Source organism: Arachis hypogaea, chromosome 2, assembly GCF_003086295.3.
Source record: "Arachis hypogaea cultivar Tifrunner chromosome 2, arahy.Tifrunner.gnm2.J5K5, whole genome shotgun sequence".
NCBI lineage: Eukaryota > Viridiplantae > Streptophyta > Magnoliopsida > Fabales > Fabaceae > Arachis > Arachis hypogaea.
In genome coordinates, this window is record NC_092037.1 from 98444399 (window position 1) to 98463252 (window position 18854).

General features: G+C 32.4%; 2 protein-coding genes and 1 non-coding gene across 3 annotated transcripts; 2 read left to right on the forward strand and 1 right to left on the reverse strand.

Moving 5' to 3' along the window:
• Positions 1–283: 283 nt before the first annotated feature.
• LOC112755407 (protein WHAT'S THIS FACTOR 1 homolog, chloroplastic) lies at positions 284–5646 on the forward strand. The gene is made up of 5 exons (XM_025803486.3): positions 284–544; positions 1096–1246; positions 3534–3619; positions 3920–4559; positions 4776–5646. The coding sequence occupies exons 4-5, from the start codon at positions 3937–3939 to the stop codon at positions 5320–5322; spliced, it is 1170 nt and encodes a 389-aa protein (XP_025659271.1). The 5' UTR covers positions 284–544; positions 1096–1246; positions 3534–3619; positions 3920–3936; the 3' UTR covers positions 5323–5646.
• Positions 5647–9638: 3992 nt separating this feature from the next.
• Positions 9639–11731, reverse strand: LOC112755429 (protein VAPYRIN-LIKE). Its single transcript, XM_025803517.3, has one exon. The coding sequence runs from the start codon at positions 11341–11343 to the stop codon at positions 9946–9948; it is 1398 nt and encodes a 465-aa protein (XP_025659302.1). The 5' UTR covers positions 11344–11731; the 3' UTR covers positions 9639–9945.
• Positions 11732–15702: 3971 nt separating this feature from the next.
• TRNAA-UGC (transfer RNA alanine (anticodon UGC)) lies at positions 15703–15775 on the forward strand. The gene has a single exon. It is a non-coding gene; the product is annotated as a tRNA-Ala (tRNA).
• The last annotated feature ends 3079 nt before the right edge of the window (positions 15776–18854 follow it).

Consider the following 18854-nt stretch of genomic DNA (forward strand, 5'->3'; position numbering starts at 1 on the left):
AGGACTTCTTGGAATAGCGATTATAGTGTTGTTTATTGGGTTTCTTTCAGTATATCATGGTATTATCCAATGTTCTGAAAATCGGACCGGACCGGCCGGTCAAACCGGTTTAACCGGGAACCGACACTATAAACGATCTGGTCCACTATCCCAAACCTTTAGAAGAAAAACCGTATAAAAACCGTTTAACCGGCCGAGAACCGGTCGGTTGGACCGGACCGGTAACCGACCGGTTCGAATAAAGCGACGCCGTTTTCTATTTGTAAAAAAAAAAAAACGAAACAGATCCGTGAAGTGTGAACCAAGTAACCAACCCTTATTCCCCCAATTCATTCGTCACTCACTCACACCCTGGATTGGAGAACTCTGAACTCTGAAGCAAAGGGAACCCTAGCCCTTCTTCGCCGCCGCCGGTCCTAGGTCGTCAACGCCGCCGCCGTCCCCAGGTCCTCAGCGCCGCTGCTTCTTCCTCTTCCCCGTGTCCAGAACCCAGTTGCTCGGCATGTCCTCTTCATCTTCACTGGCTTCTCGGCATGGAACCCAGGTCAGTGGCTTCTCTTCTTCATCTTCACTGAGGGCTCGGTCTTCTTGGTTTGAAGTTCCGAAATTGTTGTTCTTCGGTCTTCTTCTTCGGTATTCTTCTTCAATTTTTGTTCCATTTTTCTTCAATTCTTCTTCATCGGTCTTGGTTTGAAGTTTGGTTCTGAATGTTTTGTAAATTGTAATTTTCTGTTGTTGATAGATCTGTCTTGTACTCTTGAATTTGCTGGTTGCTGATGGTTGAAAATTTACAAATTTGCAAATTTGTATATGGTTTTGAACTTCTGATTGCTCTGTTACTCTGTTAAATCATGTGTATTAAAATAAACTTACTCTGTTATATCATTTGTATCAACCAGAACACCTAATACTTACTCTTTTATTCTGTTTTAGTGTTTTCTAATTGCTCAATGGCTCTGATAGTGTTTTACTGGTTCACCAGTTGCAGATGGCTCCTAATTTTTTTGTTCATATTTGCTCATGGTCTGTTGCAAAAATTAGAAATCAAATCATTATTGAAATTTTTTTATTTTTGTTTATCTTTATTGATTTCAGGTTTAGTGTGGTTACTTTATGCTTGTTTTATAATATTTGTTGCTGGATGAAGTGTGCTTCACTTGGCATGCCTTGTATCTGATGCTGGAATGGTGGAGCTGCTCCTACAATTTAGAGGGAAGATTGCAACTGCAAAATTACTTATTTTAAGGTAGTTATGTCAGTAGTTCTTCTATCTTTTAGATGATGTACTTTATGCTCTAAAGTGCAACTTGCCAAAGGCTGCCCTAAGAGGAGACAAACCCATTCGTCTTCATACTGTGTGTCCTATATATTATATGCCTTTGAAATTATCTGTCCTAGCTATGAAGATCTACCCCGCCTCTTGTTATATTCTGTTTCTGCACATGTAGTCACATTTCTTATCTTACTTTATGTGCTAAACATCTAGTTCATGAGAAACTTCATAGAATTAAGGCTAGTGAAACATTGTTATAATTTACTGGATAATGCATGTTTTTCTAAGTAATACATATACATTTGGTACTTTTCAAGTGTTTCAAGTGATAACAACACTCGAGAGCATTATATTTATGCATGTTTTTTTTATTGTTGGAATCAGCCACTTTCTGAGGTAGTTATTAAGGGAGAGGGCATTTATTCAGTTTCATTATGATTCATTTTGTGTTCATTTTTGAGATATTTGTTTGGTTGAATCAGACATTTTTGTGAATATGATAAACACATGATTTGGTATGTGTATAAAGTATAAACTTTTTTTCGATTTCTTACGGTACATACAATTAAATATCTAAATGACTTATTGCTTGAGTTTTATAGTTTATTTTCTAATGATTTATTAGAATGTTGTTAGTTTATAATATAATGATAACGCGTATTCTATTCTAAAACGGTTTTTTCGGTTGAACCACCGGTTAGACCGGTTGAACCAATAAATCAGTGAACCAGTAACAAACGGTTTGATGACCGGTCCGATTTTCAGAACCTTGGTATTATCTGATATCTTCACACTTTGTACTATTTGAATTGGCATTTCTTTCAATAGTCACTCACAAGCTGCTTCTATATTCTAGGATGTTTATTTATAATTTATTTATTATTTTATTTTAAAACGGTTTTTTCTGGTGGAACCACGATTAGACCGGTTGGACCAGTGAACCAGTGACTAGAGCGGTTCGATGACCGGTCTGGTTCTTAGAACCTTGGAATTGATACTTGTTTGTTTTTAGTGAGTTTGTGAAGACATGCTTTTGAATTTATAATTTTAAGCTTATTTTTTCTAATTTTATATTTATATTTAATTGTGCCGGATCAACTGGTTCAACCAGTAATCCACTGGTTGAACCAGTGACCCACTCGTATAACTGGATCGATTACCGGTTCGGTTTTGATAACTATGCCTTTTTTAAATCAAAATTCACTGGTTCGATTTATGATGGGACCGAACTTTCTCTCTCCTATTTTAGTAAATCGAATTGGGTTAATTCGATTTACTTGGATGCTTGCCAAATTGAATAGGTTAATTTGATTTACGTGTAAATGTTTAAATTGAATTATCCTGATTCGATTTATATAGATTTGTTTAGGACAGATGTGTAACCATTTTCTATTCACAACATTTGTGTAAATTTGATCTCCAATCAATTTATTTATGTAAATTATCCTATTTATTATTCTTTTCCTATTACAAAATTTACTCTATAAAATATTCTTTTTACTGTACCAATAATATGTATTATTTCCGTGTATATTTTTTATCTTTGTTAGTTGTGATGGTGTTATGTTTATGGTGACTGCAGGTATTAAGTACAGTACTTGCATACTTGTAATAATGTTTCTATTTTAAGTAGTTAAAAAAGATGTAGCATCACTTTGTGTAATTTTCATAATACAAGATACAGGAGAGGAAGTTGATAAGGGAGGAATGGTGGGTTGCAAATTTGAAGGGAAACAATTTGGATACCTGACTTGAAGAGAGGCAGGGACTAAGAACTAACCAACTCGCAAAGTAGATAATGGAGGAACAGGAGCAGCTTAAAATAAGTTTCAACTCAGTATCATTTATGAAGAATTATTAATATTCCATGTGTAATAGGTTAAAATTAAGGCGATAAAGTTCAGCATATCATAGGAGGAATGTTGACCAAATAAAGTTATGGTGTTACTATTAGCATGGTTTTGCTTATTCCATAAGAAAATCTAGGCATCAAATTGAAGTGTGGAAGTTGACTTATAATTAGAATCGATTTTTCAACATTGAAAATAGAAATGAGTTGATAGTTAGGTTGATTGATACATAATGGTGAAAGTTTTTTGTATTGACCAGTTTTTTTAGACATTAGGATATGTACTATTTTATGCCTTCTATTGATTCTTTATTTGTTCATTCAATATTGTTTTTTGCAATGCTGAATTTGTGATCACAAAGATCCAACCTTCTTTTAAACTCATTAATTTTATTTTATTTATTCTGGAAGGAAAATTATCTAGATGGTTGCTGTTCTACTTGGAGCAATCACATTTGGCCTTGGGACTTGGCAGATTTTTCAGGAGACAAGATAAGGTGTGTTTTTTCTTATACTTAGCTGAGCACCTATATATATATATATATATATATATATATATATATATATTGGTGCTCAGCTAAAAGAGTTTCACAATGTCATTTAAATATCCGACTATATTCTTCACTGTTTATTTGTATGACAATAGTGCATAGTTTTATATGGAAAGTGTATTGAGATTGAATTCAAATGTGGCACGTTGATTTTGTGATTTCATTTTGCTTCATCATTTCATTACGGTGAAGATCTTTTCTTTGTTTCTAACCCCCCCCCCCCCCCCAACAAAAACCTTTTTGTAGTCGGCCAGATCCTGTTGATGCTTCGCCATGCTCCATTCCGAAGCTCCCATGGCCACTTCCAGTGTTCCCCCATATGGCTTCTACATACTCGGCAGAAATCAAGTGGTGGAAGCAGGCCCAAGAAGAAGGTCTACCACCGGGTTTCTGATCTCGACAGGGTGATGGAGCTTCGTAAGAAGCCCTCCCTCATTCTGGAGCTCTCCTCCATCATCCAATCCCACAAGACCCAGTCCCTCCTCCTCCGGGACCTTGAGAAGAATGTTGGCTTTGTCCGCAAATGGGACTTCATGGCCCTCATTGAAAGGTACCCGACCATCTTCCGTGTCTCCGGATCACCTCCTTCCGTGTCCCTCACCCTTAAGGCCCAGAGTGTTGCCCAGGAGGAAGCCCAAGCCAAGGCCCTGATGGAGCCCCTCTTGGTTAATAATCTTAGGAAGTTGCTGATGCTGTCTGTTGATTGCCGGGTACCCCTGCAGACTCTCGAGTTTGTTGGGCCTGAATTGGGCTTGCCCTGTGATTTCAGGGAGTCTTTGGTTCCTAAGTACCCTCATTTCTTTTCAGTGAAGCGTGTTGCTGGGAAGGATTGCCTTGAGTTGGAGGATTGGGACTCCTCATTAGCTGTCACTGCCAGGGAAGCTAGGTACTTGCTCATTTGTGCATTATTGCTTTTCATCGATTTTGAAGGTGAAAAGAATTTGCTTTTCGTTTGAAAGAAAGCTGTGATGCTTGCTCTTGATAACATTTTCATTATTAGCGGCACCAACTACATAAATTAACTAACCAAAATAGCATAGTAATGGTTTGATTAGAATTTATTTTAAGCACACATCAGCTAGCTAATCCAACTATCACTTAGGTTGGCACAGGAAGGAGTTCTGAGCGCGAACCAAAGTGGGGTTCGGATAAAAGTAAGGATTTCAAAAGATGGCAACTATATGGGTCCCTTTGCTTTCAAAATGAATTTCCCTCCTGGTTTTAGGCCGAACGTTAGTTACCTTGAGAATCTTGAGAGGTGGCAGAGGATGGATTTTCCTTCTCCTTACTTGAATGCAAGGAGGCTTGACCCTACTGCTCTGGAAACCCGAAAGCGTGCTGTGGCTGTGATTCATGAGCTCCTTAGCTTGACCATGGAGAAAAGGATGACATCTGTGCAGCTGGATGCATTTCAGGCCGAGTGTCGTTTGCCGTCTAAGTTGCTGCTTTGCTTGATAAAGCATCATGGGATATTTTACCTTACAAATAAAGGTGTGAGAAGTACGGTCTTCCTCAAAGATGCATACCTTGGTTCAAACTTGATAGATAAGTGTCCTTTGTTACGGTTTAATGATAAGTTTGCGGCCCTCTCTGGTAGAACAAATATGGATCTGTGCAACAGCAACAGTTCTATAGGGGCCATTGTTTAGTAGTTTTTTTTGTTGTCCACGGTATCTCTCAATCCGGCAGGGCAATGACTAATCTGCTGCGGATTGGAGCTCCATTTAATATTTTACCGCTTGCCAATGCGTTGTCATATGCATAAGGCAAGATTGGAACCTCTTAACACTTACGCAGACTAGTGAACTAACTACTAGTTTTATTTTTTTGACAGGAGTTAGTTCCGTTGTTTAGAAGTTGAGTTTGGATTTTCAGAAAGCACAAATATTGCACAAATATTGCATATGTAGAAACTAACATTGAAATTTATATTTTGTAGCAAAAAAGATAAAATTACAGTATTCCTCTTATAACATTACATATTCTTTTTATGCAGTTAAAATAAGTGTTAGGTCCTTGATTAAATTGGTTATCTTTAGCCCAATAACCAAACTTGGCTTAAGGCCAAGAAATGGGTTAGGTGCTGAGTGTCTCCATGTTAGGGTAATATAAACCATGTACCAAATCTTCCTTGTTTTCACCTTACCTCCATTACAAATTTGTAAATTAGAGCACATTCATTCACGTTTCAATTTTATCCAAACTTTCGAGATCTATATGCCTAATCAAAACCATTACCTAATTGAAGGGAACCACGTCTGCACATCACAATCATCACCATGGTCGTTTTCTTTCCATATTTCATCCATTTCGTAATATCTCCATTTGTAATTTTTAACATATTAAAATATCTTATGCAGCATTGATTTCTTTTTTCCATATTTACTCTAATAATAGCAATGTAATTTCTAAGAAAGGTAGTAAATATATTATTAAATAAAATTTGTCTTTTTATATGGATATTAGAACAGATATTATGAAACAAATTGAGTACTTATTTCTATTTTAAGTATCATATCAGTGGCTTGTAATGATCATATATCATGAGAACATGATATATACTTTAGAAGTTCACATAGTGTTTGGAAGCTACATCTGAACCAACGTTTTTTTTTTTCCGTAATAGAAAAGTTTATTTACCTATCCGCTAAATGGCTCACAAAAGCCTTATAGCTCAGTAACCATGAAATCTATACATCAATTTTGCAAAACTAAAAACTATAGTTTTTCATTGATTAGAAATGTAGATTTAATTTAAACTTGATTGTTGATCTAGATTGTAAAAAGTCCCTTAGTGTGGCTATAAATATATACAATACCTTTATTTTTAATTAATGAAGTTCTTGAATATATAAAAGAGGTGAATTCTACTGTACATTTTATAAATTAACATATAATTTATCTTATGTGATGTGTCACTTTTGAATTGGTTATTAGGTTAATCATGGTTAGACTATTTTATGATTAAATTAATTTTTAAAATGAATAATTATACAATTTTTTAAAGTATTAAAAATGGTTAAATATGATTTTGGTCCCTAACGTAGGGGCTGAAAATTTTTTTCGTCCCTCGCCTTTTTTTCACTCCAAAATGGCCCCAAAGTTTCAGTTTGTTTTAAAATCGTTCTTTTTACCAATTATATATTTTTTATTATCAAATTACCCTTTATTAAAAAAATTATAAAATAAAATAAATATAAAATAAATAAATAAATAAATAAAAGAAAGGGGGGATACAAAAGCGGGGGTGGGTGGGGAGAGAAGGGGGGAGAAAAGGGGGGGGGGAGGGGGGAGGGGGGAGGGAAAGGAGACCCATGCACTGCCGTTGCACCGCCGCTGCCCCCGCCCGCCGCTGCACCGCCGCCCCCGCCCGCCGCCACACCGCCTTCTTCTTCTTCTTCTTCTTCTTCCTCTTCCTCCCGCCGCCACACCCACCGCCGCCCCCACTTCTTCTTCTTCTCTTCTTCTTCTTCTTCTTCTCCCGCCGCCACACCCACCGCCGCCCCCACTTCTTCTTCTTCTTCTTCTTCTTCCGCCGCCACACCCACCGCCGCCTCCACTTTTTCTTCTTCTTCTTCTTCCCGCCGCCGCACCCACCACCGCCCGCCGCTTCTGTGAATTCTGTTAATTGAATTTTTTTGTGAAATTTCTGGATCTGTTTATCTGAGTTGAGTTCTGAATTTTTTATGATGATTTTCTGAGTTGAGTTTTTGTTTGTATGAGTTTGAATTTGGATCTGAATTCTGATGAGGATGACGATGATGATGTTGATTTTCTGAGTTTTGGTTGGTGTGATGGAGATGGTGATGGAGTGACAGTGGGTGGGGGGTGGTGGTTCTGGTGGTGGTGGTGGTGGCATGATTTTGGGGAAGAAGGGATAGGGGCATTTTGGTCCGAAGGATCATTTTAAAAAAAACTCAAACTTTGGGAAACATTTTGGAGCGAAAAAAAGGCGAGGGACGAAAAAAAAATTTCAGCCCCTACATTAGGGACCAAAATCATACTTAACCCTATTAAAAATTAGAATATGACTTTTTTTCCCAAATCATTTTCAAAAGATGTATATTAACCCTCTGCCATGGCTTTCGGCCTTTCGTTCTTCCCCCATTCATTCATCCTCGTTGAGCCTCCAAGTAGCATTGTCTCGTTGACCGTAATCAAATTATAAGCCAACTGAATAATTAAAAAATTTGATAGGGAGTTTCAAGAACACAGAGAAGAAAGAAAACCAACCTGTCCAAGCATGGCGAATCAGACTTTGGCCAAGGGTGACAGCAGCGATGGACGAGGACGCGACGATGCAAACCAGGAGCCACAGACGCGATCGTGACTTTTGGACTTTGGAGTTCGGCTGTTTGAGACTTCGGGAGAGGTTGACTAGTGAGAAAGAGTTGTTGAGTGACATTGAGAGAAAACGAGGAAGAAGAATTTAAGATTAGGAGGAAGAAGAATTTAAGATTAGGGCCACTGTTTACGTGATTTGGAAAATTAAAAAAATTAGTTTTTAATCTTTTAATAAATTATACATTTATTCTTTTTAAAAATGTAATTATAATATAACTTAACTATGGTTAAGATAGTAACTCAAATTAAAAGTAAATATCCAATTAAGATGTGACACAACATAGAGAATAATTTACATGTTATTTTAGGAAGAGCTCGATAAAATTCACCTATAAAAGATTATGAGAAACAAAAAAATGAAAAATTCTATACTAAATTATCCTCCCCCACCCCTTCCATTTTTTCTTTTTTAATTCTTTTATAGCCTCGTAATACGCTTGAAAATTTATTTTAGTATTGAGTTACAATCTCTTTAAAAAGCTTAAAATCAAGTGATATTATTTCTAGGGGTCCAAAATCCAAAATAAAGTTTTAAACTAACTAACTATATATATATATATATATATATATATATATATATATATATATATATATATATATATATTGTACATGAATAATATTACAAATAAGTTATTCCATTAGACTCAGAAAAAGTATAGATAAATAATAAAAATATTAAATAATGTGAACAATGGATATATCAGATATTCAATTTACTAGGTGTTCAGATGGTTATCCTAATATTAAGATTTAGGTGGATAATTTTAGGGTGTAGTGTATTTTTATTTTATTGGGCTAATTTTAGAGTCCATTACTCATATTATTCACAAAAACTATTGTTTATCTAACAAATTCTTCAACATTTTTTTTTTATATAATAGTCAGCTGTTACCTGAAAACAAATTACAGTGAAGCTAAGGAAGTTTTAGCTAAGAGCATAAATTCACAATGGACTAAAAATATATTTAGAACTAGGCTCAACATTAGGGCTTTAATTTTCAAATAGTGGAGAATAACAATCCCCAAAAATCAAGATATGAAAATGGTTTTAAGTTTTAACAATGAAGAGGTCATGGATCTAAGAGAGCATTGTATCAGTTTTTGGCCAGTGTTATTAAACTCTATAGTAGCTCTGCCATGACCCAAAAAAATAAAAAATCTATAGTAGCTCTAACAAAATTCCTTATTTCATCAACCACCATACTTAGGATAAAATTTACAAAGAAAACTGAAGAGGTCCCCTCTTGAATTCAACTTATACATGATATCCCTTTCTCTTTATAGTTATTATATGTTATCAATTATGACTATAAAAATATTACACTATATTTTTCATTAATTAAACTAATTGATTGTATTAAAAACGTACAAGAAAAAAACCAATAAGAAATTCTTAAGTGCACTTAAAATATTGAACTACCTCTTGTATTGTAATTCATTCATTATATACTATTAGTGTTAAAGAGCTCACTTATCAATTCTCTAATCATTTCACTATCTCGTTCATAAGGTTTGTATAGAGAATTAGAGATTAACAAATGAGAAGAGAAAAGAGAGTATTTTTTACTCAAAGCACTAAAAATATGTAACAGTTATAAAATTGGAAGAAAATAGAACAAAATGAAGTATAAATCTTAGTCCATCATACAATTCAAATATTTCCCTTTCCTACAAAATCAAAACTTGTAAACATATCCTAAAAATATCCCAAAAACAACAATTTACAAAATTGATATACCAAATTACAAGAGTGTACATCATTTTCTTACTCTAAACACATTTAGACATTTGGTTATAAGTGAGAAATGAAACAAAATTTTTCATGGATGAAAATTTAGTGTACAAAATTACATACATAGCTAATCCATAAAAAAATTTTGTACCATTATTCCAACCCTTTCAAAAAAAAAAAAAGATCTATTAAGAATTTATGATGATGATCTAAGAGTAACATGTTTTTCAAGAGAATCCAAATCAAGAGTTGCAACAACACCTTGGAAGCTCTTAAGGCTAACTTGGGACCCACCATGACCAATAAGTAAAATAGCAACTTGCAAGTGCCCTGCCTCAACAGCACAATGCAAAGGAGTGTAACCTGCATCATCAACCGCATCAACCCACGCGCCATGATCAACCAACACCTTCACGCTCTTAATCCGACCCTTAAACGCAGCCCAATGCAGCGCCGTCCACCCATTCTGGTCCCTCCGATTGACCCACGCGCCTTCTCCCAACAACCTCTTCAGCGCGTGAACATCGTCCACCCTCGCAGCGCGGAATAGCAAGTCACCGAAACGCAGCGTTTCGGCTAAGTGAAAGTGCTTATTCTCTTCCGCTAAAGAAAACGCCGTTTTCCCGAACCGATTCTTAACGTATTTCACGTTCGAGCATTCTAACAAACACTCAACGGCGTTTAAGTTTCCGTTAGAAGCGGCGAAGTGAAGCGCCGTGGAGCCGTTAATGTCGACGGCGTTAGGGTTTACGCCAATGGAAACGCTGAACTCGATTGCTTCGACGTGGTCGTGAATCGCAGCCACTTGAATCGGCGTTTCGCCGTTATGATTCCCTAAATTCACGTCCAATTCGTCATGGAATGAGTCCAATAGAAGCTCCATGAAATCGATTCTGTTCATCGCCGCGGCTTCGTGAAGAACTAGGTCCACCGAGTTTTCAATTCGGGTTCCAGAGTCTACCAGAAGCTTCAGAATATCGAAATTCCCGTGCCGAATCGCGTAAGGGATTAAGGATTTTCCCGTTGAGTCTCTGAAATTAGTGTTCGCGCCGGCTTTGATCAAAACGGCTACGGTTTCTACGTTTCTTTGTTCAATTGCGGGTTTTATAAGGTTCGTAAGTTGGGGCTTTGTGCATTGGGATAGTGAATTGGTGAAAAGCTTGAAGCTTTCGGGGATTTGGGTATGGTGGGTGGTGATGAGGAATTCGGCGACGGTGGGTCCGACGAGGGAGATGGTCAAAACGGCGTCGCGGAAGACGTGGGGGCCAGGCTTGGAGAAGAGGCGGCGGAGGTCGTCATGGTGGGCCTTTCCGACGGGAAGCATGGCGGTGCGGACGGTGACGGCATCAGGAGGGTCAGAGAGTGGTGGGTGGTGGTGATGAGTGAGTTGGAGAGTGTAATTGGATGATGAGAGTGGTGGGATTATGGAAAAGGGTTTATTGATTGAAAAGATTGATGGGTTTGTTGTTGTTAGTGACACTGCCACTGTCATTGTGTGCATTAGGTTTGTGAGCTTGAAAGTGGAGCTGCACTTTTGTGACTTGATGAACACAACTTCCACTTCATTTCTGTCTGGTTTCACAAGTCTATCCATCTTGTTGGATTTGAGGATTTTCAGTTTGTAGATTGTGTTGTTGAGATTAAGAATTTATGGAGAAATTGTTGTTTTATGTTATTGTTGTGTGAGTTTATATGGTGTTTGTGTGTCGGAGGATTTGAGTCAATGAATTGGATCATTGGATGAGAAAAAAGTGTGCTTGCAGCAATGGAGGCCCTTGTTTTCTTTCTTTATTTTTATGTTATTTTATTGCTGGTTTATGGTTGATTGTTTATATCTATTGGACTGGTTTTGATTAATAATATATATACGTTTGTATTGTTGTAGCATGCCTGTTGCTTATGGTTTGATGGTGATAGGAAAAGTGTGGGAAAAGGGTGCATTGACAATGAGAAAATGAAGTTGGATGGTGTTTGTGTGTGTTGAGTGTGAAGATCAATATGACGATGCCATCCATGGATATATGTCATATCAAGACATATTCTCAACCTCAATGCCAACACACAAATATTCTAAATTTTTAAAATAATAAGATTTATAATATCAATTTAATTTTTATATAATTTCAATCTATGAAAGTTTTACATAATTAATTAAACATGTAAAGTCTAAATGCATGAATTTAATCAAATAATGTTTTATATTAATATATTAAAATTAAACTCATAATATTTAAGTATTGAAAAAATATAGGGTACTAATATATTATGTGTCAATTTATTGTCAATAATAATTAATTATTATATTTTAAATACATGTATGAAGAGATACATCTAAAAAATCCATCTATAAAGATACTTTAATTAGACACAGTCATAAAAAAGACATTTTTATTAGACACATTCAGTCATTTACAAAGACACTTCCATTAAATACAATTATAAACAAGAGTTGACAAAAATTGATAGAAATACTGTTAGTAACATACCAGAATTGTTAAATATTTACTACTACTAATATTAGAATTTTGAATTATATTTGATATTTTAATTCGAATTTAAAGTGTCTTTCTCATTAAAAAAAAAATTAAATGATATATGTATACTCAAATATCCAGACACTTAAGGTGTATTTGATTTGTATTAGTATTTTTTTTAATATTTTCTATTTTTAAGATTTTTTGAAAGAAAAAAAATAGTAAACTAATAAAATTATACTTGTTTATTTTTACAAAATTTTAAAAAAAATAAAAATAAAAATAAAAAATGCCCGTTTAATATTTTTTTTTCTCTAATGTATATAGTAGGATGCTATTGTTGTTGACCAAGTGGACAGAGCAAAGACAAGGTAAAATGGTGGGTAGTGTAAGTTAAAAGATTAGAACCAATTCAACTGTAATAGAATATTTTACTATGCAAAATCTCCACTAGGTTGATTTTATTATCATAACATGAACTAACAATCTAGCTAGCACGTTTTGTGCCAAGTGAAGACAAGGAATCTAATGTAACCCTCAAAAGATATTCTGTTATGTATACTGTTTTTGGCCGTATGTGAATACAAATACCAACTCTATTATATTTGGATTATAATGGCTACAACTTCGGAGAAACATTTTACGAAAATAATTTATAATGTGGTCGTAATCAGCAACCATGCGTCATTTACTTGTAAGTTTTAGTCATAAAAAATTGCCCCATGATGTTTAATTCAAATAAAAATCAAACTACTAAAGTGAAAGGAATAATTTCAAAATATGAAATAAATTGGGTTCATCTAGTGGTTAATTTACTAGTTTGCTTAAATAAACATCAGGAATTCAAATTTTATTTTATGCATATAATAATTAATTGGTCAACAATAAATTCTTAAATAGAGTACTGAACTGTGACAGATTAATAATTGTCCTCCCGTGTTAAAAAATATCATAAAAATCCAAAATAAAAAAAGAAATCAAAACATCACCCACCTTATTGTGTAGCATAACACACAAGTGTTGCTGTAACAATTTTCAATTGCCATATAAGAGTTTGTTAGTATTTTAATTTATTGTACATTAATAAAGATGATGAAATGAAAGCAATAGCAATTAAGCTGACATTTTTGAAGAAACTAGAACTTTGAGAACATCATATTATCTTCAAATAAGTCTTCAATGACCTGATTAATTAAGCCTTAAGCCATTCATAAATTGACTAAGAAACAGACGGTCTAAATTCCTAAATAATATATAGGTCTTTGGTGGCTATGTAATATAGAATGTCTTGACTCTTGTGGTTGCTACATTTTTCTTTAACTGAATTTCCACAATATTTTATTTATAATTTGTGTTAGTTTTTTGTTTCCTTTCCAAAGTATGATTTATAATATGATATTAACACGCGATATGTATTCCATCGTATAAAATATCAAGAGTCTCCTAATAAATCTTATTTGTTTGACCTGATGTATTATGAATTGGCACATTATTCATTAATAACTTATTTAACGTAACGATTTGAATTTGGGTGGTTTATTCTAAAAAACACTTTTTTTGAATTATTTATTATTAATATTAAATTTATTTCATAATAGGTGAAAACTCAGGTGAAGTCAACTTCATATGAAGTTGATATCTGAGAGCCGTTAGATGAAAATTTAGTCAAATCAGTCAAATCATCTAACGGCTCTCAAGTATCAACTTCACGTGAAGTCGACTGCACGTGAGTTTTCACCTTCATAATATTCAATAATGACATAAATTATTATATATAGACCACAAAGTCCACCTAATATGGAAATTAATGAGAAGAGAATATTAAGAAGAAAAATGATTAGAAGTGTAAAAATAGAAGAAAATGATTAAATTTAAATAATGTGAAAAATAATCAATACATAAAAATGTTGAAATGTAAAAATAGAGGGATATATATAGAAAAAAACATGGATGCATGAATTTTTTTTACCGTATTATATTTTGTTCCAACTATACGATGAGTTCAACGGCAGTCAGCAGTTTTAAAGGTTTGCACCGGTGTCCCGCGAACCCATGACCCGATTTTTTAAGTTGCATGTATGCCTAATGCATAGATAAAAAATTAAGAGACTAACATAATACATTTTTTCCAATTTCACTAATGTAATTGGAATCTAAAGGCTATTTTAGTACAGCGATTAATATAAAGTACCATGACTACCATCTTGAGGCTTTTTTTTTTTTTGGACATTCATCTTGAGGCTTAACTCTATTTTTCTCTTTTCTTGATTTATATTATTTTTGCTCTTGTTTATTGACTTAGTGTGGGTGTTTTTTTCCTCCAAAGATTAGAGCCTTTGGTGAAGTCCATTTTTTTTTTCAAAAAAGGAAAAGTGTCATTATTGGCTCTGTTTTTTTGCCAATCTAGGCGCATAAAATTTGATATTGGAACTATCTTCTCAAGTTTTATTCAATTAACATGTCCGGGGACTATATACAGATAAAAGAAAGTGATTAGAACACAGTTGACGACCTCTAATTTTAGGTATTACTACACACTCACTACACACTTATTCACACAACACTAAAGGGTTCTTTTTCAACTTGGTGCATACACCAAGGTTCGAATCTGGATACAGTGTATTAAGAAGCACATGATTTACCATACGAGGCTAATAACTTTTTGTTGTTTTAACTTATAACGCATTGTTGTTTATAATGTTTTTGGTCAAGGGCTTTGTTGTTTAGTTTTTTTTTTTTTGGGTCAGGATTTGTTGTTTAGTTTAAAATTGTTTCGGTTTTCCATGTTCTTCATTTTATTTGGGCTACCTATAATTAACACTGGGTTTGTTTTTTGTTGAAGTTGCGTACGAAATTTAATTTTTTGTCTATAATGTGTCTTGGGCTCTTGGCTTTTGAAGTTTAGTATTTCACGAAAGGCTGACAAAGAGGTAAAGAAAAAAAAGAACAAGGAATCTACTTACAACAGAAAAATCCAGAAATACAAATGCTATAACAAAAAAAAATGAGAACTTCTCGTACAAAGAAATTTATCAAGTGATAAAATAAGAATTAATATCATTAAATTTATAATTTTTTTATTATATTAAATATTGTTATTTTAATTTAATGATGATTAAGTTTTTAATTTTTTTGTTCATCAAAATACCTTATTTTAGAAAGACTCCATTTTCTAGTACCATGGCCAAAATGAACTCCCGCTTCCATCATCTCTTCCAACGTTATGTTCCAGTATCTTTTTGTCATTGATCCCCACAAAAAAAGAGACAGGGTATCCTGAAATAAGAAAAGTTTTGTTCCGATGGAACCTTCTATTTTATCGAAGATTGCCTCTTGATACATGGTCAGGCCATTCAATTTTTTTTACTTTTTTCTTTATTCTCTTTCAAAAATGTAATCAAACGCCTTTATTTAAATTTAAGAATTAGAAATTCGAAAAAATAGGCTTTTAAGAATTATCAAATCTTCGGAAAACATCTGGGGATGTAGCTCAAATGGTAGAGCGCTCGCTTTGCATGCGAGAGGCACGGGGTTCGATCCCCCGCATCTCCACTTTATTTATGAAATTTTCTGTTGACATAAGAGGTAATCTCATTTGATTTTTATACTAAAATATCTATAATCATTTCTTATTATTATTACAACCATTCTATGCGATTGTTTTTTGGTAACTAGTGGAACAGCAGAACAATACAAATTTTACCAAGAAGAAAAATGGCACAAGGGTTTTCTGTCTTCTAAGTATTATAATGATAATGATGCATGGTTCATAGCAATGTAGATATTCTCTTCCAATTTTCCGAACAAATACTCAACAAAGCCTCCACTATTTTGGATTTTCTTTAGTCAATTTAGAAAACACATGAATCAAGTGTGTGCTTTTTTGGATCTTGCTTATATTATTCTCTTTACCTTCTTTCCTCTATTATTTTGTTTAATATGTTTAATTTTAATGAACACACAGTGACGGACCCAGAAAAATTTTGTAGTGAGAGCAAAAATATAATAAAATTTAGGTATATATATATATATATATATATATATATATATATATATATATTTTTTTTTTCTTCCTACAATATCCAACAAGTTAAGGATTATTCCATTATGAATTTGAATTTTATTTAAAAGTCTGCAATTGGCCAATAAATTACTATACATACAAGATGAAATTCGAACTCCTAACACCTACTTAAGTAGACGACCACTAAGCTGATCACTTGACCAACCCAAATTGGTTTAGATATATTTAAAATTTTAAATTATAACTATCTATACATATTGATAAAAACTAAAAATATACGCGCAATCACTTATTATAGTATTAAAAATAATAAAAAGATAATTTCACACCTACAGTATAATATTCAAAATAATAAAAATAATAATTTATAATATCTTTTTTTATTTTTAATATGGTAATATTATTTTTCTATATATATTCTTAAAAAAATTATTTTATTTTTTATTATCATATATTTAAGTATTTAACTGTTAGGTCTATTTATTATAGTCTTTATAGTATAAATAAATTTTTTAACCAAAGTAATTACTATAATTAAGACCATTTTAATAATAAATATTAATACAGTATATTAATATATAAATAATATATTTTTATCTTAAATAATTTTTTAACAAATTACTAATAAGTTAAGTTGTATTTAATTAAAAAATTAAGTTTCAATTTAACTATCAACTAATTAACTAATATAATGAAATTAATTATCATTATTTTTTGAGTTTATTTTTTTATTATACTGACTCAAATTTAATAATATAATTATTATTATTATCATATGTTAAGTTTAACAAAAAAAATTAGCATAAAATAAAAGAAAATCATTTATAAACATAATATAAAAGGAGCAACATATATATATATATATATATTATTATTTTTTTAAAAATTTTGTGGGGGCAAATGCCCCCTCTGCAGTACATGTAGATCCATCCCTGAACATACAGTCGTATAATTATAACTGTTTGGATGATCATTCATACGGTCAATGTAAAAAATATTTATTTTTATTGATGTAATATTATGTGATTAGATGTATGTGAAAAATGATTTTACACTGACAACGGACAGTGCATCAAAATTAAATTCTTGTTTAATTTGTAATGTTTATAAAAAAAATTATATATTGTAAATATTAGCTAAAAGACAATAAGTGAGCATAATATTAAAGTATCTTAGACTTCAAATTGTTCTTTCAGATAAATAATTAAAGAATGATATTGATACCAATCAAGTGAACCGAGCCCAAAGAGCAATACCATTTCAACATTTTTGCACAAATTAGTTGCATTTAAACTTAAATAATTAAAATTTAATGTATTTTTCCATTAAAATACTTGATTCATCCAAACAAATACATGTTTAGTCGTAGAAGTTGTCATTTTAGAATTTGTTCTTTAGATAAAAAAATATTCTTTTTCATTAACTGATGAATTCTAGTTCGAACCATAGATACACAAAAATTGACTTTAAAAAAATAATTTTATTTATAAAATTTTAATAATTATATATGTTAGATATACACAAAAAAATATATATAAATACATATTAACATATCATAAATCCTTTATCAAATTATTATAAACAAATTTGATTATTGGTCTATTATTATTATAAGTTTGATTATTCTAGTGGTTAATTATTTAGTTAAAAAGTTATATAAATTAATATTCCAACAAAAACAAAAAATAACGTGGGGACAATTAGAAGTGCATGCAAATGGAAACGGCAATAATAATTAGGGTTGATGCATCATGCATGTGATGTGTGCTTGCTAGCATGGAAAAGTGGCATCATCTCACGCGATTCACAACCACATTGGAGTCTAATTAAATTATTCAATTGTTTACTTTTATTCAAATTATTCATTAAATTTGGTTCAATGAAAATTTAACTTCTAAAATAAAATGTCTATATGTGAATGCAACAGCAAAGTGACACAATGTATGTGCAATGTTACCCTTTCCTCTTTTATCCTCTCTATTTTATTTTTTTTTCCATTTCATAATTTTTCTACATTCATAACTTAATTTATAAATAAATATATCAAATTTATAAACAAAGTAATTTGAGACTGTTTATCAAATATGAAAGTTCTTTTGTTATTTATAACAAATATAATATTTATTAATTTTTTTATCGTATTTTTAAATTATTTAAAAACTGTTTTATTGATAACATCTTTCAAAAACTTTTTGTCAATGACTGAATTTTTTGAATATTAAATTGGTAGTTAACCTCTTAAAATATAGTTGTAAGATAAATTATTTAGCAAATGGCAATACTTGATGTATTGCAACACTTTTTGTTTGAAGCAATTAAAAAATGTTGCCTAAACCTGTCCAAACTGTTGCCTTTGATCAAAGGCAAACTTTCCCAACCTAAGGCTATTGCTTTTGACTAGATCTATCAAACCACAAGTGAAAAAACAAACACTTTTGACCTCCTCTTATGATATCTTCATTAAGTTCATATTGTATTCTCAATTCTTTGGGCAAACTCACAACTTTGTCAACATTTGAATTCTTTTGAATGGAGACAATATCTTAATGCTATTATTCCATTTCTAGACAACAATATAAAAATATATAATTTTCACCTCTTTTTATA

Excerpts from the sequence above, each read along its gene's own strand:
- LOC112755407 (XM_025803486.3), top strand. The coding sequence starts at position 3,937 with ATGCTTCGCCATGCTCCATTCCGAAGCTCCCATGGCCACTTCCAGTGT. Across the intron at positions 4,560-4,775 it reads GTCACTGCCAGGGAAGCTAG|GTTGGCACAGGAAGGAGTTC; the intron begins GTACTTGCTCAT and ends ACTATCACTTAG.
- LOC112755429 (XM_025803517.3), bottom strand. The coding sequence starts at position 11,343 with ATGGATAGACTTGTGAAACCAGACAGAAATGAAGTGGAAGTTGTGTTC.